This window comes from Micropterus dolomieu, linkage group LG16 (assembly GCF_021292245.1).
Source record: "Micropterus dolomieu isolate WLL.071019.BEF.003 ecotype Adirondacks linkage group LG16, ASM2129224v1, whole genome shotgun sequence".
Classification (NCBI taxonomy): Eukaryota; Metazoa; Chordata; class Actinopteri; order Centrarchiformes; family Centrarchidae; genus Micropterus; species Micropterus dolomieu.
Genome location: NC_060165.1, coordinates 20,864,393 through 20,881,820, shown reverse-complemented (window position 1 = coordinate 20,881,820; position 17,428 = coordinate 20,864,393). Strand labels below are relative to the sequence as shown.

The window sequence follows — 17,428 nt, the reverse complement described above, 5'->3', positions numbered from 1 at the left end:
TTGCCACTGTTTATTTCTGCTCTTCCTGTTTGTGCTCAACTGACCGTAAGAGCTGTTCCTGTGAATTCTGGGTAAAATTTAAAAACGGCGGGGTTTCGCTGGTTGTGGTGGGTAGGTGGGTGGAGGGGAGGTGTGCAATGTGTGAAAGATGAGAGACAGAAAAGACGGCTCTCGACCACAATGCTAACATGTCAACAGAGATTAAACTAGTTTATTATTTTCAAAGAGGGAAAAAAAATTACGAAACAAAAAAGCAGTCATATTTTACACTAGTGATTATTATTAAATTTTTACAACCATTCAGTCTGCATAACATAAAGAAATAATTCTACATCTTTGTTTATTTCGTATTTTTGGTACTCTGATTTATACATACAAATAACAAATACAGGAACTTTTTTCACAATGCATATAATCTGTGGGCAGGAAGAAAGTCTTTCAGGTGATCAAATGTGTGTGTACGTGTGTGTTTGTGTTTGTGTGCGTGGATGTATGTGTATGTACGTGCGTGCGTAACACAAACCAATTGCCCGAGACCTATAGCACATCCAAAAAATAGAGAGAGATGCCTGCAGCTAGAGCCGCTGACTCTCTGCAAACTTAATGCAACACAATTCACGCAGGCGAAAACCAAGGCCTGCCCTTTTTCAAAAGTCTCTCCTTCTCATCTTCTCACCTCCTCCTCCCTTTTTTCTTTACTCTGAACGTCCTCTCCTCACTCCACTGGCGGCAAGTCTCTCCACCTGCTGCGACTCGTACCCTTCTTGTCGTTAGCTGCCCAGGGGCATGTTTCCTTTTTTTCTTACTTAATTAAAAAGTCTTCATTAAATGTTGTGTATTTCATACAATTTGTACAAATATATTCAACGTCTGTCTCTCCTCATCTTCAAGAAGAAGAAGAAGAAGAAGAGGAGCGGGGGTTCCTGTTACACAGGTGCAAGGTGAAGAGAAGCGGGTTTGGAAATTTAGGGAGAGAGCGTTGTAAAAGTTTTTTTAATGTCTGTTTTTGTGATGTTCGTGTGTGGAAAAATGGCTTTTTGTACACAAATGGAGCTCCTTATCATGTGGATCAGCTGGGAGGACAGCCTCGATGTGGTGGCGGTGGTGTGGGAGTAGAAAATGTTCTTTCTCTCCCGGGCTGAGGAGGGGGAAAAAAACTTCCCCCTGGAGGTCAGTGCGCCACAGTCAAGTCAAGTCTGCAAAGCATTCACATCGCAGAGGTACACTTTGATTTTATAAAAATAAGATACAACTGAAGACAAAGGAGCCTAAAGCCTGTCATTCTCGCACCGCAGCTCGGTGGTGGGACAGGATAGCTTAGGTCGGGACGAGGAGCAGTTTTATTGTCTTTTAGGATATGGAGGCAGATCAGCAGAGGTACCAAGGGATATGGTGGTGGCGAGGCCGATGGTTCAGGGGTGGTGCAGCAAAGGGAGGTCTAACCCATAGCTGTGACCATACTGGAAGGGTGGTGGGGAGCAAATGGGAGGCTCGAGGAGGGGTGCATGGGTGTGGGGGTGGTCAGCATGTGGCCTGAGTGCGAGAAGGGAGGGAAGGATGACATGTGGCGGGACAGGGCGGCCGGGCTGAAGGAGCTGCTCTTGTCCATCAGGCTCTTAGAGAAGTCGTCCATGCTGTCTTGGGACTTTTTGCTCTTCTTGGACTTGCTGGACATCTTCCTGTTCCTGGTCTGGATGCCTTCCTTCTTCATGGTCAGAGGTCGGTTGATCTGCTCTCGAAAGGAGACAGAGAAGATGGCAGATTAGTCTTTTGTTGCAACCGATTCATAGCATCGCGTTCACATGCAAAATGGAAATTTTAAAAGCGGAGATTTCAACATCGAGACATTGGCAGTTATGGCTCCATTTATATTAAGCAACACAATGAAAAAGAAATCTTAAGTGAGGGTTGTCACCAAGTTTCAAAATAAATAAGAAAATGTGGCACACACTGAGCTTTTAGTTCTCTTTGAGGCAGATTTTGGGGTTTTAGGGAGACATAATGATATGTAATGGAGTTCCATTAAGAGGCAAATCTGACTGTCCCATCCTGAAACAGAAGATTGTTTATGTGTACTCTGTGTGTGTATGTGTTGAACATTGTGTGTGTTGGGGTGGATTTAAATGTTGATTCCTTTAAGCTGAACTGTATCTGAGGCTGTGGCTATGCCAGAAAGAAAGAGAGAAAAAGGAAAGATGGAGGGGGTGGAGGGAAGATGGAGAGAGCGTGTGCAGAACAGAGACGGAGAAGAGTCTGGCAGCTAATGTGCAGCCAGTCGACCACAGAGACACATGGCCATGACGACCGCCGGCATCGGCCAAGTCCTCCTCTCCACCCTCCTCCTCAACCGCGTGGCCGTCTCCTGGCCAAAATGGCCCCAGCTGCCATATTCCTGCATAGGTTTAGCTGGGAATGAGAGCTGGATGATGGAATTCCGGCTGTGGGCAGGATTATGAGGGGAGGTGGATGAGGCCGACTGGCTTCCTGATCTTTCTGAGCGGTTCTTCCCGGGGAAATGGGAACAGGGATTTCTCCCTCGCTCTCTCTCGCACTGTCTGAGACATTGGCATTTTTCACTGACTCTTTAAGCAGAGTGGCCTCGATGATTAGTGGAGGGCAGAGATCTGTCCCCACCCCCCCGTCCCCAGTGATGTGGTTTTATTCTCTAAGATGTGGCTCCATACTGGGGGACTTTCTCTGCCTTGCTTCCAGCTCTGAGGCATGCTACACCCACCTAAAACTGGTCAGGCCTGAGCTCTTTGATGCTGAGATGTCTACCCTCTCACAGAGGAAGCCTTGGGCCTCCGTCCTGCGCTCGGCCGCCGCCCCCATCAAACAAAAGCCAAGTCAAAGTGTTTGAGTCAATGACCACAGCAGAATACACAGTGTAGCCTCTCCCATCACTAGCAGTTAACCACCTGAAACCTCAGCCCCTGCAAAGAGGTGTCAAAGCTGAACACTGCACTGAGGTAAATAGATGAGAGACACTTTTCACACGCGGTCAGTAAACCCCTGATTACTACAAACAGGCTGTCTGCATTATAGGTGTTAACATGGCCTCATGATTGTGGCAACCTTTCTCTTTTCACAAGTTTCTTATCCAAAACAAAGCTTATGGGACAATAGACAGCTACCATCAGGTGTTTTGGGTCAGTACACACACATCAGGAGCACATGGAGACAAGCAGGAACTCCGCTAAATTCTCCATGAAGAATGTGGAATTTGTTTAAAAGGGAGCAAGCCCCAATAGAAGTCTGGATTTACCAAAATAAACTAATTGCACAATTACGCAAAGGTCGGGGTCAGTTCAAATGCTAATATGTAACTGGGAAATATTATTCTTCTCTCCTTTTAACCTTGGTCTGAATCTTTTTCTGCAGCGCCTATCTGCCAAGAGTAACATGGGAAAATGATTTAACAGGGAGAGCTTGCGTGACAAGCAGGGCAGGAGCAGGATACTCTTCCCCTTACACACAGGGATATGGGATATAGTCAACCTTTATCTGTCATCCATGAGAGGGGAAAATATTACCTACATGTGGCTTCAGAGCAGTTAGCCTGGTTATTATTATTATTAGTTTCAACTACAATGGCGTCTGATTAAAAGTGACAGCTTTGTGCACAGGAGAGGAGAGAGAGGGAGAGATAAACGAGTCCCTGGGGTTTTCAGATTGAGGATGTGAAATGATGTGGTGAGGCACTAACCAACCCAAAACGAATCAGGCGGATTGGTGGTCAGAGGGGGGACTCCAAGTCCCTGGTGCGCTTGAAACCAAAAGGCTAGAAATAAGGAAAAAATCGGCCTGGAAATTAATCGAATTTTAATTAAGCCCCCCTTCTTTAATATTCAAAAGCAAGGCGGCTGCGGGCTTAGTTCACTACGGTCTTACACATTTTAGATTCGCACTTACTGCCAATAAATCATATTAATTCTACAGTATTTGTTATCGCCTTGCCCCCGGAACCTCTCTGCAGGGAGAAGTCAGATAAGGGAGGGGGGGGGAGGTGCCCAGCACGACGTGATGAGAAAGAAATAGAGAGGGTAAGGAACATGGAGTTGAAGAAATAAATATTCAAGACAACCTTTGATGGGTTAGTAAGATTATCCTATGAAGGTTTATTACTTACATTGTGCAGTTTAAAGTAGAGGCCGCAGGCGTTACACACCGGGTCCCCGTTGGCGTTTCTCCGCCACAGCGTCGTCGTTGTCGTTTGACAGTTTGCACATGACGTCCCTGCCCGCCTGGCTGCGGACTGTACAACAACACAGAAAAGCCACAAAACAAAAACGTCACACGACCACACAATAACCCAATCAACATGAAGGTTTATTCTAACAGATTTAATACCAAGATTCAGGGCTTCCATTCAGAAATTGATTTTAGGAATGAAATGTAGTTGGGTGTTTTATTTGGGCATTTAGGAACTTTGACTAGACGCCCCAATGCACGTCTTTAGGGCACTTTAGGGTTGACCAGGAACAATATGGGATTCAAATTCGCATCGCGATAAATTTGGTGTTCTGGGATGTCTGTGTAATTTTAGCAGCCCTGTATACATGGTGGCATCTTGCACAGTAGCCTAATACATCTGCATCAAATGCAATGAAGAAAAGTTTATTTCATTTTCTTTCTTCTTTTTTTTTTCACTCGTTGTGTAAAGCTATTAAATTGCTAAAACCTGGTCGAGACTTTATTTTGACTTTATCTACACTCAGTGTCCACCCATAGGAATTCTTTTTTTATATCCAGTGCAAGCTGAAAATAGTTTAAAATAAAGACAGAAATCCCAAAAACAGAGCTGCTTTCACTCGGGGCTAAAAATAGCGCCATAGAGCACATACCTCCTGGAGAATAAATATTTACAGAAGACATAAAAGCAGTGCCTTGAAATGGGAGAGCTATTAAATCTGATTAAATGTCTCCTTAAAGTGTGTGTTTCTGCCACGGAGGCTTGTTTTAAATGTCGACCTCGTGACTTAAACAATTGAATTTTTTTTCAAAGGGGCCTGAACGTGTTCGTATGGATTTGGTATCAATAAAATCAAAAAAGCGCAGTGGACTTTTTAGTTTAGGTTTTTAAACATGGACATTATGAAAAGAAAATGTGAATATATGAAGCAGTGAAATGAGCCATATGGAAATAATTGCAGGCCAATTGAAAGCATGATAAAAAAAGGAAAATGTGGGTATTTTTGGCTTCGCTGCAGGCTACTAGCAGAGTAAAACCCTCACTTCATCCTGACACAGTGAAAGTCATGTCTTCCCATGGATTTAGCTGCCTGTCTCACAGCCCACTTTTCTGCAGTGGCTTGACATTGATGTTATAATCTCTAAAAACAATCAATAGACAGGTGACCGCAAAGGACACACTAACGTAAAGGACTACATTATCTCTGGGAGGGATTTCCAATTATACACATGTGGTGGCCTAATAACCCCTGCTGCTGTGTGCTGTGAATAACCAATCAGATTGGAGGAATAAACCTTATTAAGTCTATTTATGGTGTGCATATTATGGCTGTAATCCCTGTCGTCTTCTTTGCTTTTATTGCATTTTCTTGCAGTATCACAATCCTTTGACTTTTTTCACCCTCTTGATTTAGAAAAAAAAATATGCCAATTCACTAAATCCTTAAATAACTCAATGTTTTCTTCCACCAAAAGGTTAAATTTGAGGTGTGGTCGATGTGATGACTTTTACAAACTATCAAATTAGTGGGTCATATTGGTCATAGATCCTCCTCTGATGTCACTTTCTGGCCTCCAAATGAGATTTCTGCCTAATCTTCACCATCCATAAATACAAACTACTAGGTCAAATGTGGCCTGACCATCCTCCTGTATTTAAGCAGCGTTTCTAACGCTAAACAAATCTCAAGTCGTGACTCTGTGTTGGGCTGGCTCGGACTCCGCAGCCTTTATGTTTTGACTGGGGAAGCGGGCTGTGTTGTTAAAAGCGACTTATCTGCGCTGCTCAGATATCCGGCAGCCCTTTCCTGGGAAGTCGGGTTTTCACATTAGAGGCGAGGCAGAGGAGAGAAGAGGTCCAGGGCAGGACTGGACAGCCATCTTTGCCTCGAAAGATTTTTTTTTTTTCACAAGAAGGCAGGGGAACTCCTCTAAAGCTCATAAGAGATGCAGCTATGAAGCAAGGGGCTTTCCCTGAAATAACTGCAAAAAAAAATATCTCCATGCGAAGCAATCTTAAGAATTGCAACAAAAAATAGCCTACCAATAGCCCAAATATATCCTAAATACTAAAATGTTAAAATAAAGTTCATATGATGGAACTCATTGTGCGTTTTTGAATGCAGGCCTGCAGCCACACTGCAACAAGCTACAGTGGAAGCAGTTTTCTCTATAATGGAGGCAATGCATCTCCAGAATACACATGGGGCCTATTGTTTAAACAGAGTACTCTGTGAATCAATGACAATTTTAGCAAATAAAAAATAGCATCGTCATTGCATTAAAAAAAAACTGTGCAGTTTTTTCTATGGTAGTATCTGAAAACAGAGACCTGCACTTGTCGAGTCAATTTCCTGCAGCTAATAGGCCTACTTCTTCCTGGATAGGGGAAAAACAGAGAGAGAGACGGAAATGTCATCAATAGAGAAATGTGGTGGAGACGTACCAGCCGCCGCTTGGGTTTGATGAGGGGGCGATTCTGCCCGTTCATCTTGTGATAGAGTCCGCAGGCGTTACACAGATAGTGACCCGTACCGTCCCGCCTCCACAGCGGAGTCGACGTGGCCCCGCAGTTCACACACTCTCTACCTTCTGCAAGAGCCAACACATACACACGCACGCGCGCACACACACATAAACACACACACACACACACACACACACAACATGGAGACATGTTCCAGGTCAGTTAGTCCTTAAAAATTAAAAATTAATTCTTGGTGTAGCTTATGTAATCTAAACTGAAAATAGAAAAGGTTAGTGAAAGGATGAGATATTTAGATATTTATAAAACATGTCAGATGAAATATAACATTACAGCATCATTACAGCAACAAATTTCAATAGCCTACTAAAAATAATGCAACATTGCCAATATAAACATGCATTTTACTGCAGCAGGTTTTTGTAACACACATTAACACACGTGGTTAGTGTTGGTGGTGAATAAAAACAGTTGTGTTAAGGTCCATAAGGCAGAAATCATTTAAATAAACCACACAATCTCCAAGCTACGTGTCCTTGAACAGGATTTTCAGACTAAGCAAAATGCACTTTAGTCGGGCCTTCTTCTTTCTCTCATCAGCCAATTTCTCCTTTAAATAATAATAAAAATAATTTGTCTAAGTATATTATGTATTTTGTTTTTGAAATGATTGAGATGGTGTTCATGTTTGACTGGCACTTCTCTAGTGACACCGACAGGTGAGACGCGCACTAACAGTTTGATTATAGTATGGGGGGGCTGAAACTGAAACAAGGGAGCTGCAGTCACATTATTTGAAAGCAGAGACTCACACAGCGCTTTTGTGCAACGCCGAGAGCCTTTTGCATTTTCATGCAGCCGCACTTCCCCTTTTTTCGAGCTGCAAAAACACGCACAGCCCGACTTCTTCAAGAGAGATGCATCAGACCGGGTCGTACCGCGTTTAGATTTGATAGACATGCAAGCACAGGACGTGTGTGTTACTTTCTAAGACTGCTTCTGAAAAGAAACAGGATCTGTGTCGGATCCAATGCATAAGACTTAAACAAAACAGGCCTCTGCAATGTAGAGTTTGTATAGGCCTATTGCACAAGTTGTGTTTAGATTTCAGAGAAATGCTTAAATGCTTTCTCTGAAATAGTAAGTTTGAAGCACACACTGCACTGATAACCTCATTAAAAAGGAAATATTCTTCAGATCGCGAAATATCTTTAAATGCACATTATCTAACATTATCCTCGAATTAAAATCTTTATTTGCATTAATGGCCCATCGTATGATGCTGAATAATCCCGATGATATGCATCAACTAATCCACTGTTTTCTATAGCCTACTCCCATCAAAGCCGCTGATATTAATCTCATTACAGAAAACTGGTTTTCAGCTGCGCAGCAATAACCTTAAAAATAATTACCCCCCTCACAATTTGGAAATATCTCCCCTCACTCTCTCTTTCTCTCTCCTCCATCGGTGGTTCGTGCACTGAGCCACGGCGACGGTTCACCCGCTTTTCCCTGTGAATGAACAAGCAGCATCCGGTGCTCTACCGCTGGGTAAACAATGCAACTGTGGCGTGCACTGGTCTGACAGTAATGGGATTATCTTAAACATATAAACTGGGCGACACAGCCCGGAGAGCTGGCTCCCCCCCTGTCTCTCTGTTCCCCTGTGTTAGTGTAGAGGAAGATGAAAAAAAGACCAAAATTAATTTACGAATTCAACTCTGAACTCGTTTACGTCATGATGATTTTATTTAGCTATTTAGGGGGAAAATATCCATTTAAGTCTGGGAAATAGAGTTTTGTTTCTTTTTTCAAAAAATGTAATTCAAGATTTTTCATATTTATTTTAAATATATTGTAAGTATATACTTATTATTATTATTATTATTATTATTGTCAGATGATGAAAGAAAGCTTTGAGGCATTTTGATGCGGCTTTTATAATACAGGTTGACTTGTGTGGCCTTTAGCCCCACAGGAGAGCTTGTTCGTGTGAGGGATGGATGAGCTGCTCATGGGCATTTTTTTTTAGTATGAGATTAAACATGGCTGATCATTAAGGCTGCAAATCTGGGGAATAATGTTAGATCAAAAGGGAATGTAATAAAGCGCACGCCTACCTGAACAGGACCTTGTTTTTGGTCTTGTTTTGGAACCATAACTAGAAGGTGACCCACCTATCAGGCTACTTGGTGGGAAGAGGCCTGGGCCGTATTCGGGGACATAGGATGGGTATGTGGCGATGGGGTGGTGGGCAGAGGATGACCCTGCTCCGATTGATGCCACGCTCCGGCTGTGAGCTGACTCCAGTTTCATACTCTCGGCCAGGGTCACCTGGTACTTTATGCACTCTTTATCTTCCTGCCGCCCGGAGCTGCTGGAGCCCGGGGTAGATATGCCTGGGTCCGGGGATACATCTTTCGGAGGGGTTGGGGGAAACGTGAAGAGATGTGGACTGGAGTGACCGGTGGACAGGGAGGAGGAGGAGGCCGGGGGATAGACGGACAGGCTGGCCGGGGAGCCGTGGTGCAGGGGGTTCTTGGGGAAAGGGCTCAGGTTCCACGGAGAAGTGCTGTGGTGCGGGGCAATGCCTTTGCTCCCCTCCAGCCAGGGCAGGGAGCCGTGCAGTAATGAGGGGCGGCACACCTGGCTACCTGGGCAGCACAGAAACACAGGACAACATCACAATCTGACCTCTGTGTGCAACAACAATAAATACATATTAATTCCTTTGCCATTTACCAAGTGTAAGAGTCGAGGTTTAAGTATAAACAAGCAGAGAGATTAAAGTGAACACATATTTACGCACTGATTTACCAAATACATTTACTGACTTCATTTCATCTTCTTTAATTAGTTTAGTATAGCTTTGGTTTCATTTACTACTTTCTGTCGCCGTGTAGAAATCATTCGATGACCTTTTATGTAGAAAAATTAGAGTTTCATGTGGCTACGCACGTGCATAATTTTGCTCGCTACATATTCCATTGAACAGGCCTTAATGCAACACTGCATACTTGTCACAAGACTCAAAAGAAACTACGTCGTGATTGACTGTTAAGGAAGTTAGAGGCTACAATATAGGGAACTTATGAATAGCATGATAATAAAGATAAAGATTGCACTCGGAAATGAAAACATGCTACCAACCAAAATATTCCAGGTGTATCTGTGACTTCTGTGTTTGTTTAAATAAGTAAACACTTGATTGATCCAGAGAACAAATTTCGCACGGGCTTTTGACATATGAGTCAGCTGAATGTAATTTTATGTTTGTGAAGTTTACACGGGAATAGGCTGTGATATAAGCGGCAGACAGCAACCAAATACAAACTAGATGCAAACTATACATATTTACGGCAACATTTCAGCTCTCGGGTTTTATAGACAAAGTCAGCTAAGGCCAAAACCAAAACCTGGATCTGGATCACAGTCAGAAAATACAAATAATTCAAAACACAGTGACAGTAATTGAGCATTTGCTGCAGGGATAAATTACGCACACTGATCTAAGCAGGATAATGTGCACATTATTAAATAAAAGGCCTAAACAGGCCGTTTACTTACTGTGTGGAGGAGGAGGGTACCTCTGGACGGCTCGGACAGAGTTTCCATAGTATGGAGAGACATGGTTCCCCTGTCCATCGATATTAAAGAGTACATCCACATCGTCAGCTAGGGGATACTGCGAAGGGTCCATGTATGAGTGGCCGAGGCCTGGGTGATGTGAGCCGGGATGCTGCTCGTTCAACACCGCGGGATGATGGCTCATCCATCGTGGCTGATCCGCACTTACTTCCATTGCTTTGCTTTTTTCTTTAACAAATGTTCATGCACGCCGAAGCAAACCAGTACAAGTCACAAGATAAGAAATAATCTGTCCCAAATCCGTATTTTTGTTAAATCCACAGGTTCCGCGCTTGCTTCCGATCACCTGGAGACAGAGAGAAAAATTTATAGTCTTAATTTCTCAAATTTGTTCACATGCACCACGACTAAAACAGGCAGGAGGCTCACACATCAGTGAATTTACCCGGATTAAAAAAGATATATTTAAACACGAAACATACCCCACATTACAAATGCAACAAAGGTGTTGTCATATAAATACGTCCAAAATGGAATCCAGTCCCACGCAGAGTTCCTGAACTTCTTCCTTCTCAGAAAAAAGGTCAATGTTTCAGCCCAGCTCAACAAGTAGTGGAGGTTTTTACGGGCGCAGGGCTTGTTTGCAGTGGATGGCTTCACCGCACACTGACCAGCACCAGCAAGTTAAACTCACTGATCAAATCTCTGTTTGTGCGCAGTTGTAGCCCTCTCCATTAACTCCGCTCCTCTCTCTCTCTCTGCTTTCCTCTCGACTGTGTGGCGCTTGCTCTCTCTCTCCAGCTCCCCCTTTTTTCTTTTTCTTTTTTTTTTTTTTTTTTTTTTTTTTTTTTTTTTTTTTTTTTTTTTTTTTTTACAGTGAAGGCATTCTTTCAGGATGGCGCCAGGCAGCTCAATGCTTGCAGACAGCTGTGGCGCGACGCAACTTAAGGAGGGTCTGTCAGTGTCATCAGTTAAGGGGAGGGGCCTGCCCTAATTGAATATAACGTGGGCCAGGAGAGATGCAGAAGTGCTGCAAGATTTTCTTTCAATGACCTTGCCAAAAAAATATATTAATCAAATAGGGATATTTCTGTTCAGTAGCCTAGGCCTTATTAAACTTAACACACTAGTTATGTATGGAAACATAATGGGGTGCTATGGGAGTATATGAAGTTATTGTGGCACCTTTTAAATTAGTCTATAAGACATAGACATAGTAGATGTAATATGTACATAAATATAAATAAGCAATTAAAGAAAAACAAACATTTTTAAAACAGAAAATGTAAACAGCAACCCCTCATAAAGGCGTCTGAACCAATGATTTAAAATGAAATTAGTAAAGAACACTGGCATATTTGGGTTTTAATATATAGGCCTACGTCTGATTACACCATCGACTAAAGTCTGCACTTTTACAAACAGTCTGCTGCATTTTAAATGTGCACATCCGTAGCAAGTGAAAAAGAAAGGGCTGCAGCAGAGCCTGTTGCTCTGGGCCAGTGGCAGGTTGTGGGACATGTACGCTCTTAAAATTGTGACAGTGCGTCCTCTCGCGGTGACAGGCACATTATCCTAATAGCAGATCCGAATTGAACCGATCTGCTCAACTTGAAGCAGGCACGGCAAAGGACGCCTGGAGACTGAGCTTACAGTCTACAAAAAAATATTAATAATTTTTATTTTTTAAATCCTAATGTAGGCTATTACTGCCTGTCAATTAACTTACTCAGTATCTGTGCAACAATCTGCCCACTGCAGCAACTCAAACAGACAAGCAATAATCGGCCATGTCATTATTTATTCAAAACAGTGCATTAAATGTAACACGATAACGCACACAGGGATTTACCCCACCTCGCTTTTCATTTTCATTTTTAAATTTTATCAAATAGACTAGCAACTATAATTTAAAGGGAAAACCTTTCCCCCCAGATCAGAGAGGAATTCACCCTGAATGTCCAGTGTCACACGGGCATGATGCCGTGCGTCTGCGGCTTTATTCACTTTATTGCGCGGGAGAACGGGGGCTGCTCCTTGGGGACGTATTTTATGTCTAAAGCCCAGTTTGGCTTCTCCATGTACTTTCAGATTTGCTGTGTGTAATAGTAGCGTAGGGTGTGTGTGTGTGTGTGTGTGTATGGGGTGGGGGGGTAGTCTTGGCGACGCCACTGGATGTGACGTCACCGCGGTGTAAACAGTCAGGAAATGAGCCCTGCGCGCAGTGGGTGCAGCGGGAGCGCGCACGCCCTTGCACCACGTAGGTATCAGCATTATCCTGTGACAGTCTTGTATCAGGTAGGATCGGTTTAATGAGGGATTCACTGGCTGCACAAAACATGCATGCAATGGACCATCAGTAATCAATAATAAGATAATCGGTTAGACTAAGGTTGTATTTTAGACGTTAGTATGACCCACATGTTCAGGTGATGGCTCCATTAATTCCCAAATTTATTTCCCCCTCTTTGATATCGAGGTTGTTCTCAGCCGGGCGCGTGGGAGCACAGACTGAGAGAGACTTGGCAAAGCGTCGTATTTTTCCTCTCTAGGATAGCCCTACCTGGAGAAAGAGAGAGAGGCAGAAAGAGGGAGCGTTTCTCACTCAGGCAAACCTGAGACTGAACTTGGATGCAAACCGCTGTAGCTGCCATTGTCAAGCTGTCAGCGGACTCGTGTAATTATCCTCTTGAAAAGTATCGCGGAGCCATTATCCACAAAGTACCCGTTATAGGTGCTCAGAGGCAACACATGACGGTAAATGTAGCCTAAAATCCCGATTATGTTTTTTTGTTTCTTGACTGGATGTATCGAAGCTTAGAGAATGGGACATGGAAGCCGTCCCATGACTTGATTCCCAAGCCTCGGTGTCAATAACGCCGGAGCTTATTCAGCACGGAATAAGACTGGCTCTCTTAAAAAGTTGTCATTTATAATCCCAATCTGTCTCCACGAATGGAGTACTAGCTTCAACTATTTTTCTCTCTGTGTGTGTGAGAGAGAGAGAGAGAGAGTCTAAAACAAGCCCCTACATTAGTCTATTTTTTGCTAAGTTGACGTCCTACAAATAGCAGCGTTAGGTTTATTCATAAAAGTAGGCGAGAGGCCGGTATGGCTTTTGATGGCAGAGATAATTTGTGTGTGAGTGATTATGTCAGCCAGCTCTGATTAAAATCAAGACATGGAGTAGTTCCTTTTTCTACATTGCGCCCGAGAATTAAGAGACGAACAGATTATTCAATTGCCAGCATGGGGGATGAAATGTTTCAGAAAACGTGTGTGTGTGTGTGTACTTTGGCCTAAACTTCCTGTGTATCAGCAATTAGAATAATTGTTTTTAAATAATTTTATAAATAACAATTTCCTGCAGCCAGCTGATTAATCAGAGGTCAGAGAGATAAAATCACACAACACTACATTATGATAGTAATATAACACCACAACTTCAATACTAATAATAATCCCCATCATCACCCTATATGTTCCTATATTTAAAATATCAGCACATAGCCTATGCAGGCAATTAAGAAACAAGAGCAGATACAATTTACAATATTAAAAATAAAAACGTGTGTGTGTGTGTGTGTGTGTGTGTGTGTGTGTGTATGTGAGAGAGAGAGAGAGAGAGCGCGCTTTGATATTTGGATCCATGTCATAGTTTGCTCACACTTTCATTAATCTTAGCATATATTATCCAAAATAGCCGCGACTAATATCAACCTTTCATCATGATAACAAAATTAAAAAAATAAAAAGCACGTGAGGGCACATGACAGGAGGAAAACACACACGACATATGTTACATGTATGAATAATAAATAATAAAAGGAGCATTAAGCCGCCCTGATGCTTCATGTGTCGTCTGACCTGACAATGAAGATGCAGTCTGATTAAAACTGCTACCGGCTATGGTGCACTTGCATTAGCCTATATTTTACTGGTTAAATGCTCATTTATACATTTTGAAACTGGTATAGCACCGCAGGTAGCCTTTATGTTACAGTACTTACTCTGTGAGTCATTTATCACCTTTCTTGTCTTTTCAAGAAAATAGCTGCTATTCTGTCAGCATGTGAACCAACTCGGGTTCTTAGAACAAAACGAGGGCGTCAAATTCTGCTTGTCGAGCGCGTGAAACTTGAAAACAGAAGTGGATTTCCTAGAATGATTTAAAATGAGAACATGAGCTGGATAGGATAAATCATCTTTTCTTCGAGTGTAAAAAAAAAAAGGCAGCACTTTTTTGTGTGTCATTCTTCCAAACGAAAAAAAAGAAAAACAAAACGGTCTGCCAATTGACTGACTTGTGATGCTTATCTGTGTCTATATCGCTTCTCGCCAGACGCTCTGATGTAATCTTTCATTTGACGCGCAGGGGCCTTTTCACCTCTTAGCCTGTACATCCCCAACAGAAACAAAGTCATTCATATTTTTGGCTGATTTATTAATTCTGGTTTTAGCGCTACACCAAGTTATCAACACTGTAATTTGACTCAATTTAAATTTTGAGCTCAAATTTAATCCGGAGTCTGAACGTCTGTGTGACAACTCCCGTAATGACGTGCAAGACAAAATCTAGATACTGACACGAGATTCAAATGAAACCACAGTACCTGCTGTCCTTCTTTGTCACGCACGGGGCCCGTGGTGGATTTTTAACCCAGTTTAAAAGATTTTTTTTTAATTTAATAACATTATAAAATTTTATCCTACCCCAGTATGGTTATTTTGAAAGGGGGGGGAATGACAAAAACATATAGGCTACAATAGCCGTTGGGATCAATACAAGGTTGCACGAGGACTTCTCTCGCGCTCTCTGTGCATGCAAATAACCGTTAGAGCTCTTGGCCCGTGACAGTGCGCCTGTGATGCCCTTAATTTGGCATCCTATTCATTCTAACTGCGGCTTTCTCTCCGCCATATCAAGAAATATCGACCAAAGACGAGATGGAGGAAATTAATAGCGGGGAAAACGCAGCCTCAGCGAGCCCAACTCCTTTTTTATGACCCGCCGGCAAGGTAATCAGATCAATTTCACGGCTTCTATGGGATTCTGCCTATACCACCAACCTGAGCGGTAGGTATGGCTAATAGGTCGTTAAAACCCCTCATCTGCTCTATTTTGGGAGCTGGTTTTGAGATGGGTAGCTAAATATTTAAAGAACTGCAGTTGACTGTCGATCAGCCTTTTACACATCAATCCCAAATCGAGCTGCACATGTGTGAACATGAGCGGAAAAGGCGAGCATCGCTAATTATTACCACAACAAAAGTCGCTTGTTTTTGAAGAATTAGCAGCGCCTTTCGGTCAAGAACAAACGCACCAGCTCGCAACGATGTTAAAGGCAACAATGGCGGTCGTTATGGATGTTGTAGCCAGTAGGTATCAACACTACAGCCCTTTTTTCAGCAAGTGCACACAGGCGATGTGCAGAGACATGAAGTGTAACCGGCAGCTTCCTCTCTAGCTTGAATGAATTCCGGCAAATGTGCAGCTTTTTTTCGTTTTACCTCATTTATTTTCATTTAAGAGAACGTGCAAACCCGTTCACAAAAGTTTCTCATCATTCATAGACGAGCAACATCAGTGAGCTCTCACATACAAAGCCGCTGAGGGAAGAGGCAGCCTATTGGACAGAGCATTTAGGATGCACCGGCTTCAGAGCAAATCTAAATATTTACTGACCTGTGGTGGACGCTGGACGGATGGAGGCGTTTTTTCTGCAGATGTGAAGAAAGAGTGACATAGAGATGTGGGCGCCGATGGCATTTAGAGAGAGACAGAGAGAGAGAATGAAAGAGGGCGAGAGTGAGAGCAGTGGACGGGGAAGAAAAAAACACACACATACACAGCGGCGGCGGTGGCGGTGGTGGTGCGCGCGCCCTCGGTCCCGGAGTCACATCTTCGTAACACACCGCGAGGAGAAACGCGCGCATAGGCTAGCGGGCAGACTGCACGCGCATATGGGCCAACCAAAAGGCGGCCTCTTTACCGTATGCTGTACTGTGCATGCCAGCTCTTCCGGGTCTGAAAGCATCACAAGTTAGGGGAACAGAAACCCAATTAAAAAGCAATGGAAACAAACTAATGTAATAAATGATATTGCAGTTACAATATAAGTCATTGATTTACTGCTACCAAATATATTGCTATTATTATTTTTTATATTATTATTTTTTTTGTCTTTTTGTTTTTATAATATTTTTATAGCTAGATAAAGGCAAGTGCAACACCTGATCAGACCAGGTGACGCCCACAGTTAAAGGCCAAATATAGATGCCTCCATAATTAGATGTAGGACATAAAATACTTTTTTTCATCGTTACAAATAAGAAAAATCTGTTTTAATGGGCCTTTTATATTATAAACGTGGTACATTTTGTGCTTGAGCAATGCAGAATTCCGTAAGTGTATTATCTGTACAACCACCTTTATAAGAATGATGCCTGTACAGTTTGTGCTCTGCAGATATTCCTGTGCAGAATACAAGATCTCTCCGTGACATAAAATGTTACACCTCCTTTTGTGTTGGAAGAGGAGCCCTTTCTCTCCTCTGCCACAAAGGACAGGTGAAGCCATAGCTGGTGACTAATCAACACCAAAGATCCGCGCCAAACTCCACAGCAATTAGAGCTCCATTTGAACAATGTGTAAGCAAACAAATCCGAATTCTTTCCGTATCAATATGGTAATGTGATCAGAGCAGTATTGTGGTCTGGTGGTTTGAGCAGTTGTTCTGAAAATGGCAAAGCTTCCCCATGCATCCACCACTAACCCGGAGCATATAGAGGCCTACTAGCCTGCTTATTGACACCATGGTTCATTGAAAGGAGCACCAAGCAAATCCGATCCTTCTCTGTGTGAAGCACTAAGGAAAAGAGAGAGGAGAGGGAGGAGAGAGAGGATGCTGGAGGCTTGGTATCTATCATGTTGCGCCTTGACTCTTCGAAGGAGAATGTAAACTGATCACACCCAAATCTATCTTTGGGGAAGAAATTCAATTAAGGTAATAAATTAAAGATAATTGGCGCAAACCTCGTTGTATAAACTTACAAATGCGACTGCAGCCAAATGTGTCTTTTTAAACCAATGAATAATTCAGTATTTCCACGCAGGGTAAGCAGAGCTTTTCATTTATGGAATTAGTAGCCTTTTTCAAT

The 17,428-nt window shown here is 42.8% G+C and overlaps 1 protein-coding gene across 4 annotated transcripts; it reads right to left on the bottom strand.

The window, feature by feature from the left end:
• Positions 1 to 323: 323 nt before the first annotated feature.
• gata3 (GATA binding protein 3) lies at positions 324 to 10,996 on the bottom strand. 4 transcript variants are annotated; one of them, XM_046071567.1, is made up of 6 exons: positions 10,750 to 10,996; positions 10,247 to 10,613; positions 8,800 to 9,333; positions 6,638 to 6,783; positions 4,130 to 4,255; positions 324 to 1,732 (listed from the first exon to the last, which is right to left on the bottom strand). In XM_046071567.1, the coding sequence occupies exons 2-6, from the start codon at positions 10,479 to 10,481 to the stop codon at positions 1,439 to 1,441; spliced, it is 1,335 nt and encodes a 444-aa protein (XP_045927523.1). In that variant the 5' UTR covers positions 10,482 to 10,613; positions 10,750 to 10,996; the 3' UTR covers positions 324 to 1,438. The 4 variants fall into 4 exon arrangements, with proteins under 4 accessions (XP_045927523.1, XP_045927524.1, XP_045927525.1 ...); XM_046071568.1 differs by having other exon boundaries at positions 324 to 1,729; XM_046071569.1 differs by having other exon boundaries at positions 324 to 1,729; positions 8,857 to 9,333.
• Between the last annotated feature and the right edge of the window lie 6,432 nt (positions 10,997 to 17,428).